The sequence below is a fragment of the Ascaphus truei genome, chromosome 21, assembly GCF_040206685.1.
Source record: "Ascaphus truei isolate aAscTru1 chromosome 21, aAscTru1.hap1, whole genome shotgun sequence".
Classification (NCBI taxonomy): domain Eukaryota; kingdom Metazoa; phylum Chordata; class Amphibia; order Anura; family Ascaphidae; genus Ascaphus; species Ascaphus truei.
The window spans coordinates 17,279,136-17,297,755 of NC_134503.1; the positions used below are offsets into that span (position 1 = coordinate 17,279,136).

General features: G+C 45.1%; 1 protein-coding gene across 5 annotated transcripts in view; it reads right to left on the bottom strand.

Moving 5' to 3' along the window:
- Positions 1 to 2,082: 2,082 nt before the first annotated feature.
- LRSAM1 (leucine rich repeat and sterile alpha motif containing 1) overlaps positions 2,083 to 18,620 on the bottom strand; it is a 52,854-nt gene continuing 36,316 nt past the window's right edge. For 3 of the 5 annotated variants that reach the window (XM_075579176.1, XM_075579174.1, XM_075579172.1), the window contains 6 exons: positions 14,315 to 14,410; positions 14,091 to 14,189; positions 8,303 to 8,434; positions 7,572 to 7,644; positions 6,754 to 6,902; positions 2,084 to 3,661 (listed from right to left, as the gene is read on the bottom strand). In XM_075579176.1, the coding sequence (XP_075435291.1) occupies positions 3,536 to 3,661; positions 6,754 to 6,902; positions 7,572 to 7,644; positions 8,303 to 8,434; positions 14,091 to 14,189; positions 14,315 to 14,410 (675 nt within the window). In that variant the 3' untranslated portion in view covers positions 2,084 to 3,535. Of the gene's footprint in view, positions 3,662 to 6,753; positions 6,903 to 7,571; positions 7,645 to 8,302; positions 8,435 to 14,090; positions 14,190 to 14,314; positions 14,411 to 18,620 lie in introns of all 5 variants that reach the window. The other 2 variants (XM_075579173.1, XM_075579175.1) reach the window with 1 other exon arrangement.

Genomic DNA, 18,620 nt, shown 5'->3' on the forward strand with positions numbered 1-18,620 from the left:
CAAAGTGTTTACACCTTTGGCGCAGGTACATTATATTAGCCAGGCATTGAGAACCATCAATGACATTTCTGTAGGGCCACAAGAAGCACCCTCTCCGCTTGCTACGATACCCCGCATGGGAAACACTTTTGCTGCCAGTTAGGCCAGTAACCTCAAGAAGGAAGGAAAGGCAAATTTCATTATGGGCCAAATTTAAAGCGGTGCTGTGCCAGAAGACTCCCTTGAATGGGCCGGAAGTGGTTTCCTGGTGCCGGAAGGTAACTTCTGGTCTAGCACCGCTTAAGTAAATATGACCCTATAACTGGGGCAGAACGAGCGATTGTTTTTAGTTGATAAGTCAGGTGGGAAAAAAACAGCACCTGATTTATGAACTAAGACGACTCGCGTTTAAAGCAGCAACCCATGCCTTTTAAAACATTTTTTTAAACTTAGGATTGCATCAGGGGGTCTCCGGAGCTGAACCCCATTCATTTCAGTTCTGGGGACCCCCTACTTCTGGAGATACTTACCTCCATAAAGGATGCCGGTAGCCGGTCTGCTTCTCTACTAGGGTTTATGTAATGGCAGAGTTTCAAAGCTCCCGCACCCTGTGGGCCAATAGGAAGCCATGACGTCATCACGTTCAGCTTCCTATTGGCCCGCGGGACGCGGGAGCTTTAAACTTTATAACCCAGCTAGCTCAGCCAGAAAGCTGAAATTAATAGGGCTCTACTCCAGAGACTAGTAATAGAACCAGGTAAGAATCGATTATCCGGCCGCTCCCTAATGCAAAAATTAGGCACTCGCCAGCAAAAAAAGAGGTTAAAACGTATGCTTTAATGAACTACATAAAAAACAAAAAAACAGACAGTACTGACAACTCTCCCACGCGTTTCACGCCCACTGTGGCGCTTCTCAAGGAGAAAGCGCCACAGTGGGCGTGAAACGCGTGGGAGAGTTGTCAGTACTATCTGGTTGTATTTTATGTAGTTCATTAAAGCAGGGGGGCGCAAACTTTTTTCCCTGCGCCCCCCTGACGGCTGTCCCCGCGCTCCCGCGCCCCCCACAACCCCAACTTACCCGCGCTCCGGCGTAATGACGTCACGTTGCCATAGCAACGTGACGTCACATGACCTCGCAGCGTCATCCGCAGGGAGGAAGCCGCCGGAGCCTAGGTAAGTAAGGTTTACAGAGGCCCTGCAGCTCCCCCGGCACTTAATTTAAGTGCATTCGGGAAGCGCGCGGGGCCTCTGTAAACCCCGCGCCCCCCGTCGGCAGTGTCGCGCCCCCCCTGGGGGTCGCGCCCCACAGTTTGAGCACCCCTGCATTAAAGCATACGTTTTAACCTCTTTTTTGCTGGTGAGTGCCTAATTTTTGCATTATGAAGCAGCTGGATAATCGATTCTTACCTGGTTCTATTGCTGTTTGAGAGAATCTGTTTCACCACCGGGTGCCTGGAGGAGACGCTTTCGGCAGCGTCAGGGCAGCAGCTGCAAGAAAGGGTGATCAAGGCGGCGTATCATCGTGAGTAGAGGGTACTCCACACCGGGCATAGCCGGGGCTAGGGGGACATAGTGATTGCATATCACAATTGGTTGTCCCCACTGTGTTCCCTCCTTGTTATCCCCATCAATCTGTTATTCAGAAAACTGCAGCCCTTTAAATCTCTATTTTTCCGGTGTCAACTCCTATTATTTTATTACTGCTTAAAAGCACTATTCCAGACCTCCTGGAGCTTTTACACGTTTTTTTCTATGTTCCCTAGTTCAGAGACTCCCTGCTTCAAACCGGTATTAAAAAAATGAAAATGGCATGAATTGTTCCTTTAAAAGTAATGGCATTTTTTCCGCCGATTAATTCTTTTTCCGCTAGGTTGTCTCCCAATATTAATCTATACTTGGTTGCGTTACTAGTTTTATCAGGTTCCTTCTGATGTTTACAATCCCCCAAAAAAAAAAAAAACCTATACAGAAGCCCATTAATGTGGCCATCGCTGGAAGATATTCCTTCAACAATACAACAACAAAAAGGTAATTCTTTGGCACCATCCAACCCCCTTGACCCAAGCTTCACCCCCTGCCCCCACACCCCCCATGACCTCTCCCCCACACACCCCCTGCCTCCTACACCCACCCTACTGACCATAAAATCAGAGTGGACATGTCTGGGTTTCCTGGGGCAGAACATGTGACTTCGAATCTCCTGGTTCAGGACTTCCTTGGCCCCAATTCCATGGTGCAGCGTGAAAACAAAATGGCCGCAGTCTGCCACACTACCTGCAAGACGATGAATGAGGAGAGCATCCTCAACCCCTTTCCTGCCAGGACAATTACATAACCATGAGGTTATTAAGCTGTGGTAAACTTAAAAGGTGGAATTCCTGCTTCAAATGTTTATAACATAACAAAATAAAGGGAAGCATTCAAGAAAAGTGCAAATTTCTGTCCTTTGCAGAACACGCTCACATAACTAGGATAAAATACACACACTTATATATATTATATATATTATAAACACACATATGTACACGGTGCATACATTTCACATTATACACGGACAATGAGGAAACAGCCGAGCAAAGACATGTTTTGCTGTCCCATATGATGTTCTCAGACTGTCAGTGGGTCACATGCTAGGGACCTACCTATATGGCACTCTAGTGCAGGGGTGGGCAACTCCAGTCCTCAAGGGCCACCAACAGGTCAGGTTTTCAGGATATCCCTGCTTCAGCACAGGTGGCTCAGTCTTCAATCTGTGCTGGTGCAGGGATACCCTGAAAACCTGACCTGCTGATGGCCCTGGAGGACTGGAGCTGCCCCCCCCCCGTAGTATGGGAACGTCATGAGGGGAGGTGGTGGGGGAATTATTGTTTTCGGATGCTGTGAACGCACAATCGGAAAGGCGAGGGTCTTCTTTAGATCCCTAAGCAATAGCAGCTGTGGATTGCTGGAAGTGTATAGCGATACTCCGCATCCGTATACAATGCAATATGGTCATTTTGAGTGGGCTGAAAGTGTATAGAGATACTCTGTATCAATATACAGTGCAGCCTATACATTTTCAGAGTTTTTCGTTGTATCTTCTCCTGCTGCCTTTTAACTCGCTGTCATAACAGGTGTATTCGCCGGCGGCAAAGAGGAGTTGAAAATACAACAGGGATTCTCTTTTCTCTAAGTAAGCCAACCAGCGTCAAATCAGGGGTGGCCAACTCCAGATGTCCAGGGCCATCAACAGGCCAGGTATTAGGGATATCCCTGCTTCAGCACAGGTGGCTCAACCTTTGCTGAAGCAACGATAACCTTCAAACCTGACCTGTTCGTGGCCCTTGAGGACTGGAGTTGGCCACCCCTGCATTAAATAGTAAGATGGGTAGGTATACTCGTCAGAAACGTATATTGCAGCTTAATTATAAAGCTGCAGGCCCATCAGGCAGCAAATGGGTGACATACTTGTGAGTGAAAGTGAATCTCTTTCACCTTACACCCTGCCCCCCCAGCGGCTGTGCAGCAGTGCTAGGGAGAAGGAAGTCTCCTCTCTCTGTGATCTCTCCCCTCTCCTAGGTGCTGTGGTAGATCCGGATGCGCTGGGTGATGTCTTTGCGGCACAGCGGGCAGGTACGCAGGGCATCTCCGCAGCTGGCGCAGCAGCACACGTGCCCGCAGGTGAAGAAGATGATGTGAGCCTGGCAGGAATACAGAAGCAGCGGGTTAAGCATTTTCCTAATGAGCAACAAGAAACAGTGTTCAAATCTTCTTTGACAGAACTTAACGCCTTCGCTACCAGAGTGCAGTCCAGACCCATATGGTAGTGAAGGGGTTACATTAGCGTTGAACTTGTTTTTAGCTGGGGGGAAAATCACAATCATCATGGAAATACCATTAGTTCGCTTGCCAATCCTGTATATGAAACGTCTCACAAAAAGATGGCAAAATAACGTACATTTCTTGCCAACATTAGGTACCAGATCCAGTAGTATTTCTTTGCCATATATATTTGTGTCAAGTGTTTTTCAACCAGGGTTACTAGGAACCCTTGTGTTCCCCGGGCACCCCTAACAGGTTGCCAGCAATGTTCTGGTCATTTGAAAAATTGTATCAAATACAGAAGAATTTACAATACATCTGATCTCAGACGCGCTATTAGAGAGGGTTGGGGTTCCTTACAATGCATCTGATCTCAGACGCGCTATTAGAGAGGGTCGGGGTTCCTTACAATGCATCTGATCTCAGACGCGCTATTAGAGAGGGTTGGGGTTCCTTACAATGCATCTGATCACAGACGCACTATTAGTGAGGGTTGGGGTTCCTTACAATGCATCTGATCTCAGACGCACTATTAGAGAGGGTTGGGGTTCCTTACAATGCATCTGATCTCAGACGCGCTATTAGAGAGGGTTGGGGTTCCTTACAATGCATCTGATCACAGAGTTGCTATTATAGAGGGTTGGGGTTCCTTAACCAACAAAAAAAAAGTTGGAAACCACTGATCTACGTATGGTGTGGTGGCTCTGGGTTGCAGGGGCTGTGTGTGTTTGTAAATTACAATGGGTAACTGATGTTTGGGGTGTGGGGACGCCTCCTCCCTGGTTTTAAGATCTCTCATCCCACTTTTAAATAGCAAGTCCTGTGATGCACCTGTGACAGTCCAGTCTATGAAGACTTCTTCCTCCATTAGAGAGGTTAGGAGAGCGTTTGCAGATCGTGTTAGGACCTGCACCAACTGTATACCTTGGTGTGGTTACAGGCTTACACATATTTTGGCCAAAGAATTTAAGTAGATGACCCTTCCTTATAAGAAGACATTTAACTATATAATTTGCCAGATTGGATGCAGCACGGGGGGATTTTGGTCTTATGTTGTATAGATTTCTTGCTAATCAAGAAATTGATCCCCAGGTTGTGGGGGTTCATTACGAGTTTGTGGTAACATTTATTGGGCCAACATCCTAGCACTTCTTAGATGACATCACTGTGTACAGAAGTCCCTGTTTTGCGAGTTTTCATGGAACACTGCAGTCTCATATCACGAAGTGGCTCTGGTCCATTGTAAGGTATTGCAACCTACGTCATGTCTACAATTCTCTTAGACCACCAACTTTTCTATTATTCAGATGTTGCCAGACTTGATGGCTACCAGTGGCGGATTTCCCATTAGGACCGGGACTAGTGTGGCAAAATTTTGGGGCGGCAAAAATGTCTGCCCCCATACTGTATACATTTGCCGCGCTCCCGGGCCCATCAGGCCTGATGGGAAGGCACTTTAACTGTGGCCGCCGGCTCCTTGCTCTCGCCCTCCTCCTTTCGAATCACACTAACGTGACGTCACACGGCGTCTTGTCAAATGACGTCATGATGTCACGTTACAATGGCAACGCAACGCTGTCATTTGATGCTGCGATTCAGAAGGAGAATGAGGACGGCTGCACTGTGGCGGTCACCACAGCCAAGTGCCTGGAAATCCGCCGCTGATGGCTGCACAAAGCAAATGGCCGTGGCGCTGGGGACAGTCTGCTGCCATCGCGCTGCAGGGGGGGGGGGGTCCTGCTTCCGGATTGGACCCCCCTCCCCCAGTGTTTATCTTTCCGGGGGGGGCGCAGACGTTTGTTACGTCTGTAACTTGTCCTTTTCTTGCATTTTTCAAAAGTAGTGAATCTGTGGAGCACAGCTCATACAAATCTCATTTACACAACAATATACAGTGCGTAGGGATATAGGATAACGTATCTGTCGTCTAAATTTAGCATTGGATGAACTTGGACACGTCTTTTTTGAACCTCATCTTCTATGTAACCTTTCTTGGGGTGGAAGATTCTGCATCGCGCTGCAGATACTATAGGAGTTATTGATTAAAGTGCAATAGTGCCGATCGGGTTCTACCACAAGGAAACGCCCATCAACTTGAATGCCTAAAACAATAACCCCCTACGAGAATGTGGTTATAAAATTAGGGATAAGGAATGCGCTGTAAATGCCCTACTAAGTATGTAGTGAAAAGCGCTAGAACAAGAGGTCACAATCTGAGGGTGGGAGGCTCAAGAGACGTGTGAGGAAATCCTTCTTTACGGAAAGGGTGGTGGATTCATGGAATAGTTCCCAGCAGAGCGGGTACAGGCCAACACAGTGAGGGCAAAAGAAAATACACACAAAGCGCACCAGGGATTACTATAACCAGTGTTCGACAAACCTATACATTTGCACGCCCTGGGCGAGTGGATTTAACATTGTGGCAAGCTCCTATTGGCCCAAGCAGCACACGTGTGATACTAGGTGGCGAGTCTATTTTTTGGTGATTTGTCGACCACTGACTATAACTATATACTATCACTACAGCGGCGTTGGAACCGCTTGTCTTGTTTTTTGTCATTTGTGTGGTCATTCAGACCTCTTATTAAGAATAAAATATTTTATCTACCTACATCCCGATTTGGGAGGATTTTATTTTATCTTAAGGTTTTATATCCACTTTATTTTTATTTGGATTTATAGTCATCCCCGGTGCACTGCGTGTGCATTTTCTTTTGTCGGGAGTCCCTATTTAGGAGCGTTTTGGGGAGGTGCCCCAACACACTCTGCTGCAAAGGGAAATGGACTTCAAAAGAATACCATTGACAGCCCGAGCGCAGAAAGCTTACTGTTTATAACACAGTAAGGGACCGCAACAATGTTTGCAATGGACCGTCTGAGGTTTCACACGGATAGTAGAATTGGCAGGCAAGGTGGGCCAAGTGGTTCTTGTCTGCTGTCAAATCGCCATTGATTGGTTATTGATAATTACCTCTTGCTCCATGCATACCACACACTCCGACTTCCTGTCTACCATCTCAATTACAGGTGCTGAAGGATCTATTGGGCTGGGCTGGTCTTCCTCGGGAGCGCTGGGACTTGGTACATCAGGCGGAGTTCTATCCACAGCCTTTGGTAGATCTACAACCAGACAAGCATGAAAGTCTTTACAATAATACAGCCGAAGTAATGAAATAACAAAATATAGACCTCGCACAGAAAGGCCCAATGGACCGGTAATTTGTCCCTTCTATTGCAAGGTGACAGAAAGAAGGGTCCTATCGAATCTGTCACTTCAACCGTAAGGTTACACAGAAAGGGGACCTTAAGCATAGAGGAGTGGCTCAATGAGTAAAGACACTGAGTTTGAAGCAGGGGAACCTGGTTCAATTCCTGGTGTCGGCTCCTTGTGACCTTGGGCAAGTCACTTTATCTCCCTGTGCCTCAGGCACCAAAAACATAGATTGTTGTAAGAACAAAAATGTCTCTAAAGCGATATGTAAAACTAGCCGCGCTATACAAGAACATGCTTAAAAAATAAATAAATAATAGAGTCAGCCCATGTCACGTCAAGGTGATACATACACATACACAGGACAAATGGCTCAGCAAGTCTGTCTCTACAACCACTATCTGTAGAGTGGACACCAATAGTCCACCTATTTAGGTGACATATTGACACAGAGACAGAATGCACCTATGATCCTCTAATTGCATCCCGACACCATTATATTCATAGGTTAAAAACAGTGGAGGCATTTAATTTAAATTAAATTTTAAATGCAAAATGTACAGGATAGAGAATGTTACCGTCTCCGAGTCTCCGGATCTCTCGTGCTCGCTCGATGATGGAAAGCTGCAGCCCAACTTCTTCTACTCCGATCTACAGCAGAAGAGAACTATCTGAAGAACACGCACCTGCTAAAAACTCCAGCCTTTCAGGGATATCAGGAGCCCATACACACAACCTGCTCCTTTACGAGGTATCAGGGACGCAGAACTACCAAACACTTCTCCTATAATAAAGGCCTCATCCTCTCAATGTCTTCTCTCACATAGATAAAAAGGGACCGCACATTGGCGCTCTCCTGCCGCCTCCCACTGAGACATTAGGGACACGTCGTTCTCACCTCCTTCTCCTAATTAAACTTTAAGGACACATACCTCTAACCCATGCTCATGATCAATCAGGAATACACACCTCAGCCCTTCCGTGAAACATCAGGGTCATGTACCTCTTTATGTCTGAAGCACGCTTTCCCTTTATTTGTATTATTTGTTATTTATATGATTGTCACGTGTATTACTGCTGTGAAGCGCTGTGTACATTAATAGCGCTATATAAATAAAGACATACATACATACACACAATTAATTGTAAATGATTAAAGTAATGTTGGAGATCTCCGTTCAACAACACAAGGTTTGGATATACATGCTCATTGCCCGATCAGCACCTGCACTAGCTACGCCACAGTCTCAATCTTGCAAGTGCATCAGGGACACGTCTCTCTCCCCTTCTCCCTCTCCACATTTCCTACCTTTTTAAGATCACCGGGAGTCATCTTTTCCAACGTCTCCAAGCTGAACCGATGATGAGCGAATATCGGCAGATACTTCTCGGCAGAAAGTTCTCTCAGTAGATGCACTAACCCCCGCTCTAATCCTTTCTCCTAAAAAAACATTAAGGAAAGACTCTTACAGCCTGTCCAACAGGCGGCTAACCCAACTGGAGCCAAGACTGTCAATGCAAAGTATCGAACATAATGCCGTTGTCGTTGCTCTGTTCCAATGTTGCTGCCTCCAGCTAACTGTACCCTTTTAGTAAAAAAGTAGCTCAGTGGTAAAGGCATTGGCCTTTGTAGCAGGTCAACCGAGTTCAAATCCCAGTATCTGCTTTCCTTGAGGTCTTGCTCTTTATCTTTACGGACTCATTTTATCCCCTGTGCCTCATGAACAAAACAAATATTCGCTTGTACGTTCTTTGGGACAGGAACTCATTGTGCCTGCAAAGTATTATGTACACCCCTATACAAGATGCTGAAACCTCCGTTCTGACCCCGAGCTTCTTTCCCGTCCCCGAAACCTTTTCTTTTCCCTATGGATAGAATCTGCCAGTCTTTGTGTGTCCTGTATCTAATAAATTCAGTGTAGCTTGTGTACCTATTTCTGACACTGGTAGACACCTCAGCTAATTAAACCAGCTGGGAGATTGATGACTTGATCTGCTAATGATCACACCTGCTTGGGAGGGGGGGACACTTAATACCACTTGTATACAAATGAATACACAAATACACTTTGTATTGATATGATATGTTTGCATATAATAAATTGTAGGTGTTATGCCTGCTTCGGTGGGTCACTTGCACCGATCCTCCCCTGTCCTACATCGACATAGCAAATAAAAAATGATAAGAGAAGGAACCTCTAGCACTCCCAAAAATACAACCAGAAAACCAATGGTGCGGCCATCTGATTTATGTATTGAGACATATGACAAAATCATCTCCCACACTGCAAAGGAGGTTTTACATGCGACGTGCAACATCACATACCCTGCCCCAAAATGTCAAGATCTTCTCTATGGCTAAGATTATAGTACCCGCGTGAGACGGAGCGCATAGCCTCATGCACTCCTGCAGCCCCAGCGATCTGTGAACTTGGCTGCAGGAGATTGGGGTGGCGGACGAGTCATGAAGCTGGTTTGCCCTCATTGGCTGAACTGCTCACGTGACATGGACGTCACGCGGCCACGCTTGAAAAGACAAAGAAAATGTTGCCTCTTCAAAATCGCGGTGGCACAATCGTACTCAGTCGTGCGTGCACGCACTAGCAGCTGCCTCATAGGCGTTAGGCAATTTGGTGCGCGCTGTACAATCGTGTGGGCACATGTGCTTGTAGAATAGGCATGCATCTAAAGGTCGCAAGGCTGTGCTTCTCCTTGTAGTGCCTGGTGACAGGTAGATGTCTCAAATCGTCGCCCGCATCTGCGCCATGGAGAGCTTTTCTGATAGACCTATGCATAGCAATGTGTTCTTTAAGCATTCTGGTGGTTTTACCCACATAAAATAGTCCACAGGGGCACTTAGTGAGATATACCACAAACTTCGACTCACAATTGAGAAAATCCAATATCTTAATGGTAATTCCATTATGTAGGTGGGCAAAAGATTTGCCCACAATCATATACTGACAATTAACACAGACATGACATTTGTATACCCCCCACTGTTTTCTTCAACCACGATGGTTTGGCTGCATACTTATCAACAGGATCTGACGGTGTTAATAGATCCCCCAAACTTTGAACCCTCTTGTAACAAAAGAGGGGGGGAGATTAACAAAATGTTGGCCAATCTTTCTATCGTTGGCCATGACATGCAAATTGTTGGTCACACTGTTCTTGATTAGCTTGGAAGCAGTGCTATAAGTAGTCACTATGTTGAACCGTTTGTCAATCTGCTGTCTAGCCGCTGGCGCCAACATCTCCTCTCTGGTGGGTGTCCTAACTTTGGCTAGGGCAAGTAGTATCTCTCCATCATATCCCCTCTCACGAAAACGATCCGCCATTCTGGTTAGGGCGTCTTCCACCTCCATTGGATCGCTTGTAATTCTGTGAACTCTTATCATCTGGGAGTATGGTAGCACCCTCTTGAGCAGTGCGGGGTGATGGCTCCTAGCGTCCAGGAGTGTGTTCCTATTTGTAAGTTTACAGAAGATCCTCGTGCAAAGCACATTGTCATGTTTATACACAGTAGTGCCCAGAAATGTCATCTCCTGATGATTATAGGCATACGTGAACCGTTATGTTTGAAGGAATATTGTTGATATGAAGAATGTAATCAGTTGATCCTCGCCGCCAGCCCACACCATAAAGATGTCTTCAATGTAGCGGGTGTAAAGTTTGATGCAGTCCGAGTGTGGACCATCATTGAGGAGATGTGTCTGTTCATACTCATGCATGAATAAATTGGTGTAAGGTGGGGCCATGTTGGACCCCATCACCATCCCATCAGTTGGAGGTAGAATGAACACTCAAACCAGAAAAAGAGTTTGTGTAAGATAATCTCCACCATCTGTAGAATGAACTCTGGAGGTGGTCCAACATGGCCAGAAAAAAACAAAAAAAAACACTGAATTGGTGTCCAATTGCATCAATTCCCTCCTGATGAGGTATGTTTGTATACAAACCGGAGATATCAAAGGTTACCAATATGGCAGAGCTAATGCCCACTGTTGATTTAGACAATTTGGCTATAAAGTCCATTTTGTCACGAACGTAGGAGGGCATCTTCATCACCATGGGTTGCAAATAGAAGTCCACACACTGTGAAATGGACTGACACGGAGATCCCCTTGCAGAGACTATTGGTCTGCCCAGTGGGCGAGTCAACGATTTATGCACCTTGGGGAGTGTGTACAGCACTGGCATGATAGGATGATCTTGTATACGGAATTTAGCAGTGTCTTCACCAATCCAAGTGTTGTTCACTCCCATGTGGATGATGGAATCAATTTCTTGTTTGTACATCATTGTGTGGTCAGACAGAAGTCTTTTATAATTGGTCTTTGTTAATCAGCTGTGATAGTACTTCTTGCCTATAATAGTCATATGACATAACTACCACACTCCCACCCTTGTCAGCGGCTCGGATTATAATATCCTTGTTGCGCTTGAGGCTGATTATGGCTTGGCGTTCCTCCTTCGTGATGTTATGGTAGCTAGTCTTGTAATTCATGATCTGCTTTCTTGTAGCTCTTTCAACAAGGCCCATGGTGGACATGCTGTGATTCACAACTGGAGGATCAAACATACTCTTAGGTTGAAGATTCGTCCTCTGGCCATTGCCTGCCTGCTGGATTGCTCACCTTCATACGGCCTGTGAAAATAGTCTTTCAACAGCAGTAGACGGTTAATCTTGAACATATATAACCTTCAGTCAAAGGGTTTGCGTAGATTAGTGGGAACGAATGACAAGCCCTTGCTGAGGACACTTTGTTCTGCTGGAGTCAGTCTGTGCGAAGAGATATTATAAATCACCGATTCTTCCCCTTGGCTCCTCTCCCGCTTTTCGTTTTCGATTGGCGTGGCAGAAATCTTTGGTTTCCAGACGCCTCTCCTTGTCCGTCCCAGGTGACGCCGTCCGGTAAGGGTGGTTTCCGATTGCCAGTCACTCCTAAAAAAGGGACTGCATGTGCATTTTCTTGTGAATCTGAAAGACCCGTATCGCTGGTGTTTTAACTCATCCCTGTGACTGCCGCCTTTCCTGATCGTGAAAAGTTCCTCCGTGGTCTGCTGCAGCCTTGTGCGGGGTCGTTGATCCCTAGCAACCATTTGTACACCCTGCGTTCCTTGTAATCCACTGTCACAAGTTTCAGTGTGTCCCTTTTATATTTAATGAGGCTTGTCCGGTATACGTCTACCGCAGTTTCTAATTTGTCTGTTGCAATTCGTCTGTCCAATTTGTGTCCGAATCAGCCTCTAGGACTGGTCCCTGTTTCACTGCAATAGTTTCCATTTCTTTCTTAATCTTATTTAGTTCCTTTGTGGATTGTTCCATTACTAATAGGGTTAATCCACATTGAACAAAAATCAGGATCAGCTCTGCCAATCGTGGGTTGATTTTTAATCCCGAATCCACGAGGCAACAATTTTTCTTTGTGATAATGCGACAGAGATACAGCATGCAAATAAAAGTCCTCCTCTCTCTTTTTCAATAAATCATTATAAATTGATGGTTTATCTGGGCCAAATACTGTTTCAACAGCTTCAGTATACCCGATTTTGGCTATGTCAGCATCCGTGTAGCTGAGTGACTCAGATAAATTCGAAAAAAAGCCAGAGACATCAGCAAACTCCTCCATATCCCAGTAAGAAAGCAAAAGCAACCGAAAAATGTACTGATAAACAATATGTAAACACAGCTGTTAAGAGGATCCTGTTAAATCCCAGCCACACAGAGTAAAGTCCAAGAAAAGCTGGGTGCTAAGCTTATAAGCATGTATGAGTAAAGAAGAGCAGCAAGCACTCCAATATCAAACTCCAGAGAAGCCTGGTGCTAGTCCCAAAGAGGATGTAAAAGGTACATTGCCATCCAGCAGGGCAGCAGAACAGCACACAGAGGCAGCAGAACTGCAAACAGAGGCAGCACTCAGAGGTAGGTATGCAAAAAATTGTATTTAGAACAGACACATAGAACCAATGTTTCGATCCCACAGGGGGATCTTCTTCTGGGGGTGTGCAGTGAAGCCTATGCCTTACCGTGGCTATATACCCTAAAGCCACGTGCACCCATCACCTGAAATCAATACCAACATTAATTATAAACCGCATGATGTCTCTCGTGTTCTCCACAAAGCTGCCGTCTGGTTTACTTTCCACAATACAATTTCAAAGGAAGCCCCAGTGTGTGGAGCGGTTATTTGCCCATTCTGTTCTGTGTACACTCTGCCAATACCCCGATCGAGGTTTTCCTGCAGTGAAGTGACCATTCCCAGCTGGGAGTCGGAACGAAGCAGGACGCAGGAACGTGATCCATTGTTGACTGACGACTCGGCAGAGAAGCTGAGGCGCTGAAACGCCGAGATTAAGCGGCACAGGAGACTGGATTTGATCAGTCATCAGCGTGAACACCCTACCTCAACCTGGGAGCCCAAACGGAGCCGGGACACGCTGTACTGCAAGAGGTGACGGATAACAGCTTATCCAGCAGGAAGGCACAGACACCAGCTTCAGCGGTGAACAGCCGGACTCACAGTCAGAGGTAACCGACTTGTGGGGTCACCGAGGCGGAGACACAGAGACACCAGGACATACACGCACACTTCAACGGGATTTTATTTACACAACTGAATTGCTTGCTTGAAGAGATCGAGATGAAGAGATGAAGAGATCGAGATGAAGATGAAGAGATCGAGATGAAGATGAAGAGATCGAGATGAAGATGAAGAGAAAGAGATGAAGAGAGAGATGCAGAGAGAGAGATGAAGAGAGAGAGAAAGAGAGGGAGAGGGGGAGAGAGAGAGAGAGAGAGGAGAGATGAGGAGAGAGATGAGGAAAGAGAGAGAGAGAGAGAGAGAGAGAGAGAGAGAGAGAGACAGAGACACAGAGACACAGAGACACAGAGACACAGAGACACCAAATACACACACACACACCAAATACCCCTAGCTTCACAACACTTCTATATCTTACACACTCGTTGCTTTGCCAAAATCTACACCTATATGTACCTATAAAATAAGCAACATGGTATAAAAAATGGCAGGGAATACAGTTGAATGGAAAATCATAGTAACTTTCCCCTCAGCAAGTCCAGCTCTTACCTGCAGTCTGAGAGACAGCGGCTTCTGGTTTAATAGGCGCTGATACTGGATTAGCCAGTAGTTCTCCTGCTTCGCTTCACTTTTTGCATCCATCTGGAGCTGTGGAAAGACACAAATGCTATTACAACATGACTCAATTTATGTGAGCACAGCCAGGGTGAAAAAATAGCCTGAGCAACATGGGATCTCTAAGAACGTGTGATCTCCAAGAACATCCAGCTTACCAAGACGTCCAGGAGTTCCTCCTCCCTCTGCTTCTTGTCTTTGAACAGCTGCTGCAGGAGCTCACTGAGGGCGCGACGTTGCTCTGCAATGACTTCCTGATGCACAATGAGAAGATCGTCACCTACTGCAGGGAACGAGGAGGGAAGACCACTGCTCTGCCTGAGCTATGATAGTCCTAGTACACAAGTCGGGGAGATTTGGGGGGGTTCTGGACTAAAAATCGATTAAACAAACTTATCTTCAACGAGTGAGACTCCATGGAAGACAAGGCCGCTGAATAAAACAGTTTGTCCTTTTAATGGGCCAACATAAATCATAGATGCAACTGCGCACGTGATGTGAAGAACTCAGAAGTCTCTCCTTCAAGTGAACGGTCACCACCCTGTTAGGTTTTGCAAACTCATGCACTGCAACATCTATGATGAACACTTAGATTGGTGTATATAGGGAACCATAACTTGTAACAAACCTACGCCCAATGACCAGTAAGAAATTTGCACTACTTAATGGGAGTGTGTAGGACATACACGGTCTAATTCCATTAAGACTTTAACAGGTTACAAGCCAGTGATGTCATCCACAGAACACTGGAATTATGTTCGAGATGTGGCTCTTGGTGGGAAAAATGAAAAGTCCATGAGTCGCATGGCAGGGATGGGATGTAAAGAAGCAACAAAGCCACAGAATACAAGCAGGTGTTTATATTCACTGTTCACGTGACTTCTCTCCATGTGATTGAAGTAATGATATAGCAAATCAAAAATGACCAATGAAATGACCCCTCAGCCTTCCTAACTGCTTCAGGACTTCGTACAATAGACTCTGATGCTGGGACAGCAAGGGACAAGTAACAGGGACACAGATGAAGGCTGTTTTCTTGTATTACGGCTGCATATCATAGCATTGTATGCTAAGCTATAATGGGGAAAGGCAGGGCTGCAGACCTATCTGAGACATGCCAATGCACCCACCAGTGGGATTTTGATTTGCTGGACACGGTACAGTGGTGTGTGTCTTTTTTTGACCAACCATAACTTTTTTAATGCGCAATAAGAAGGAAAGGCTCATTAAACCATCAGTCCCATGGGTCTTCAGGGGACGTTACAATGCTTCTCGTATTACAAGGTCACCCTGCAGTAGAAGGGACAGAATCAATGGGTATAGGTACCATTTGTCTCAGAGCTACTATATCACTTCTTGGAAAGACTCTGTGGGACACTTGTCCCCACCATGTCACCCGGCAGGGAGAGGGATAGCCTCAATGAGCCATGCTTCCCCTCTCTTGCCTCGTTACTCCACACTCATTGCAGAAAGGGGCATAGTTCCTTTTAGATCTATTTCAATCCCATTCAACCCAGTTTTAAATTCATTGAACATTGCACACGTTTGGTTATTATTGCAACCTCCAAGTATTTATTGGCTAAGCAAAATTGCACGTGCCTTTCAAAGCTTTAACTCTATTGTTGCCAGAAAGACTGGCAACGCATTGCTGGAAGAGCTTGCATCGCTTTGCAAACCGTTGCTGTCTTAGGCACTGCAGGAGTACTGAGTATCATTTGTAAATCACATGAAGGTCTCAGGTGTGATGGGGGTAACCTCAGAGACATCTATGCTATGGTCTCCTGTTTCTCCTGATTCATTCTGGCACTATACACACACACAAAACACAGAACGATACACAGGACACAGATAACATACGCAGGTCACACAATAGGTAAAAAGTAATGCTCCCCTATGGCCGCTTTGCTGAACCCTTCAAAAGTGATGCGGTTAGTATGTTAATGAGGAATGTACAAGAGAGTCTGCAATTTGAGACATTAGGTATCCTGTACAGATGGACTATTAAAGTGTATAGTGGTTAAAGAACTGAACCATGACTTAGAAATAGAGTAATGAAAATACCTATTTATTACTCACATTATATAGACAACGTTCCGACCCGCACATTAGGGGTCTTCTTCTCGGAAATGCGAGTAATAAATTGTTACTTTTATTATTCTACTAGCTGATTATATCTAGAATGAATCGGACCCTTTAAGCAGTTCCAACACCTCTGTTTCTAGCCCTGTGTGATGTATATATTTTACACCCTTTGAGCACCCATCCCTTTTTGTCGCTGAACATTGACTTTGGGTTTACTTCCAGCTCTCGTGGAAGTTCTCCAGTGCTTCACTGGTTTTACAATAATAGTAACCATACGGATCCTTTATCCCTCTCTCCCTTTAGATCAGCGGTTTCCAACCATTTTTTCATTAGGGAAGCCTATAATTATATTGTGAAATTCCGCAGAACCCCAACCCTCTCTAATAGCGCGCCTGAGATCAGAAGCATTGTAAGGAACCCCAACCCTCTCTAATAGCGCGTCTGAGATCAGATGCATTGTAAGGTACCCCAACCCTCTCTAATAGCGTGTCTGAGATCAGAAGCATTGTAAGGAACCCCAACCCTCTCTAATAGCGCGTTTGAGGTTAGATGTATTGTTAGGAACCCCAACCCTCTCTAATAGCGCGTCTGAGATCAGAAGCATTGTAAGGAACCCCAACCCTCTCTAATAGCGCGTTTGAGGTTAGATGTATTGTTAGGAACCCCAACCCACTCTAATAGCGCGTCTGAGATCAGATGCATTGTAAGGAACCCCAACCCTTTCTAATAGCGCGTTTGAGGTTAGATGTATTGTTAGGAACCCCAACCCTCTATAATAGTGCGTCTCAGATCTGTATTTGGTACTATTTTCAAATTACCTGAAAATTGCAGGGAGCCCTTTAAGGATGCCGGGGAACCCAAGGATTCATAGGAACCCTGGTTGAAAAACACGGCTCTAAAAGCTGCTATGCAGCTGAAACCCCCAGATATGTACTATTGGTACTCCTAAGTGCTGAATCTAATATTATACCACGTAGTATAAACAGGTGGTAGAGATACATCACTGAAATTAACTATTACTGTAATACACCAATCCTAAACCTAAGTGATCAGAGAGAGACATATATGGGGTAATTCACTAAGCTCCGATAAGGGCTATTACACCACAACCCTGTGTCAACGTCCATTCAATGCCATAACTCGTATTGGAGCTTAATGAATACCAGCAATAATAGGCTAAAGGACCAGTCCCTCCTAGGAGCCAAGTCTAGTTTACTAGTGGCAGGGACATTTTAAATGGGTTACATCTATAAGTATTGTAGTTATTATTACATAAGTTTTTGTGGATAGGGCTATTAGAGTAGAGAAATTGCCCACGTGTGTATTTCATTAGCTCTTCAGAGCTGGAGGGAAAGAGTAATTGACTTTTTATTGAGAAAGAGTATTAGATGCAAGATACAATCAGAAATGAATGATGGTAGAACATGCAGTAAGAAGGTGGTCCTATCTAGTAGGGTGTATTATTTTGTATGCAGTAAGGATATGCAGTAAGAAGGTGGTTTTATCTAGTAGGGTGTATTATTTTGTATGCAGTAAGGATATGCAGTAAGAAGGTGGTCTTATCTAGTAGGGTGTATTATTTTGTATGTAGTAAGGAGGATAGTAGGTGGGCCATATTGCTCGGACATCGATTCCTAGGTTTGAGTGTCTGAAGAGCCAAGAATAGTCCAACATTGTAGTAACCAAAACGGGACATGTAGGACACAGAAGAGGGTTCAAACAGATGGTAGAGAGGCGGAGACATCCTAAACTGACGATACGAATATCGGGGAGTATACAGACAGCACATAAGGCTCTCGTAGGGAGGAAGACACAGGTAGAGGGAAAGAGGGGAGACTGACATTTTGTACACAGGAGAGAAAGACTGACAAAGAACAAGCAGATCACATTCTGGTCAGTGCCACTTAGGACATGGAACTCATGGCAGTGATATGGCCAATGCTTCCAATGTTGGTGGTTGATGCCTTTGCCAAAACACAAATGACACACTGATTTACAAATGATTTTTCAAAGTCATTTACAATGGGGACTCTAAATCGGGAAGAGGGGATTGTCAACCGTATTTCCTCTACCACAATAAGAAGGTAATCATAACCAGTCAATAAGGACTTGCTGTAATAAGTTCTAATCGCCATTCTTATTTCTGGTTATAATGTCTATAAAATGTCCAGAATCCATTTTTCATGTGCTTTAAAAATACTGAGAGGTTATGGTCTGATTTTTTTTTTAAAACGCACAACAATCTAGTTTTCACCCATTAAACATATCGCTGTGATTAGTTCAATTTGGCCCTAAGTGCAACTGCACCATTAAACTCTTCTCTGCCACTATAGGGTTAATGGGATGCCAAGAGCCGAATGTCAATAAATTCCTTCTTACCGC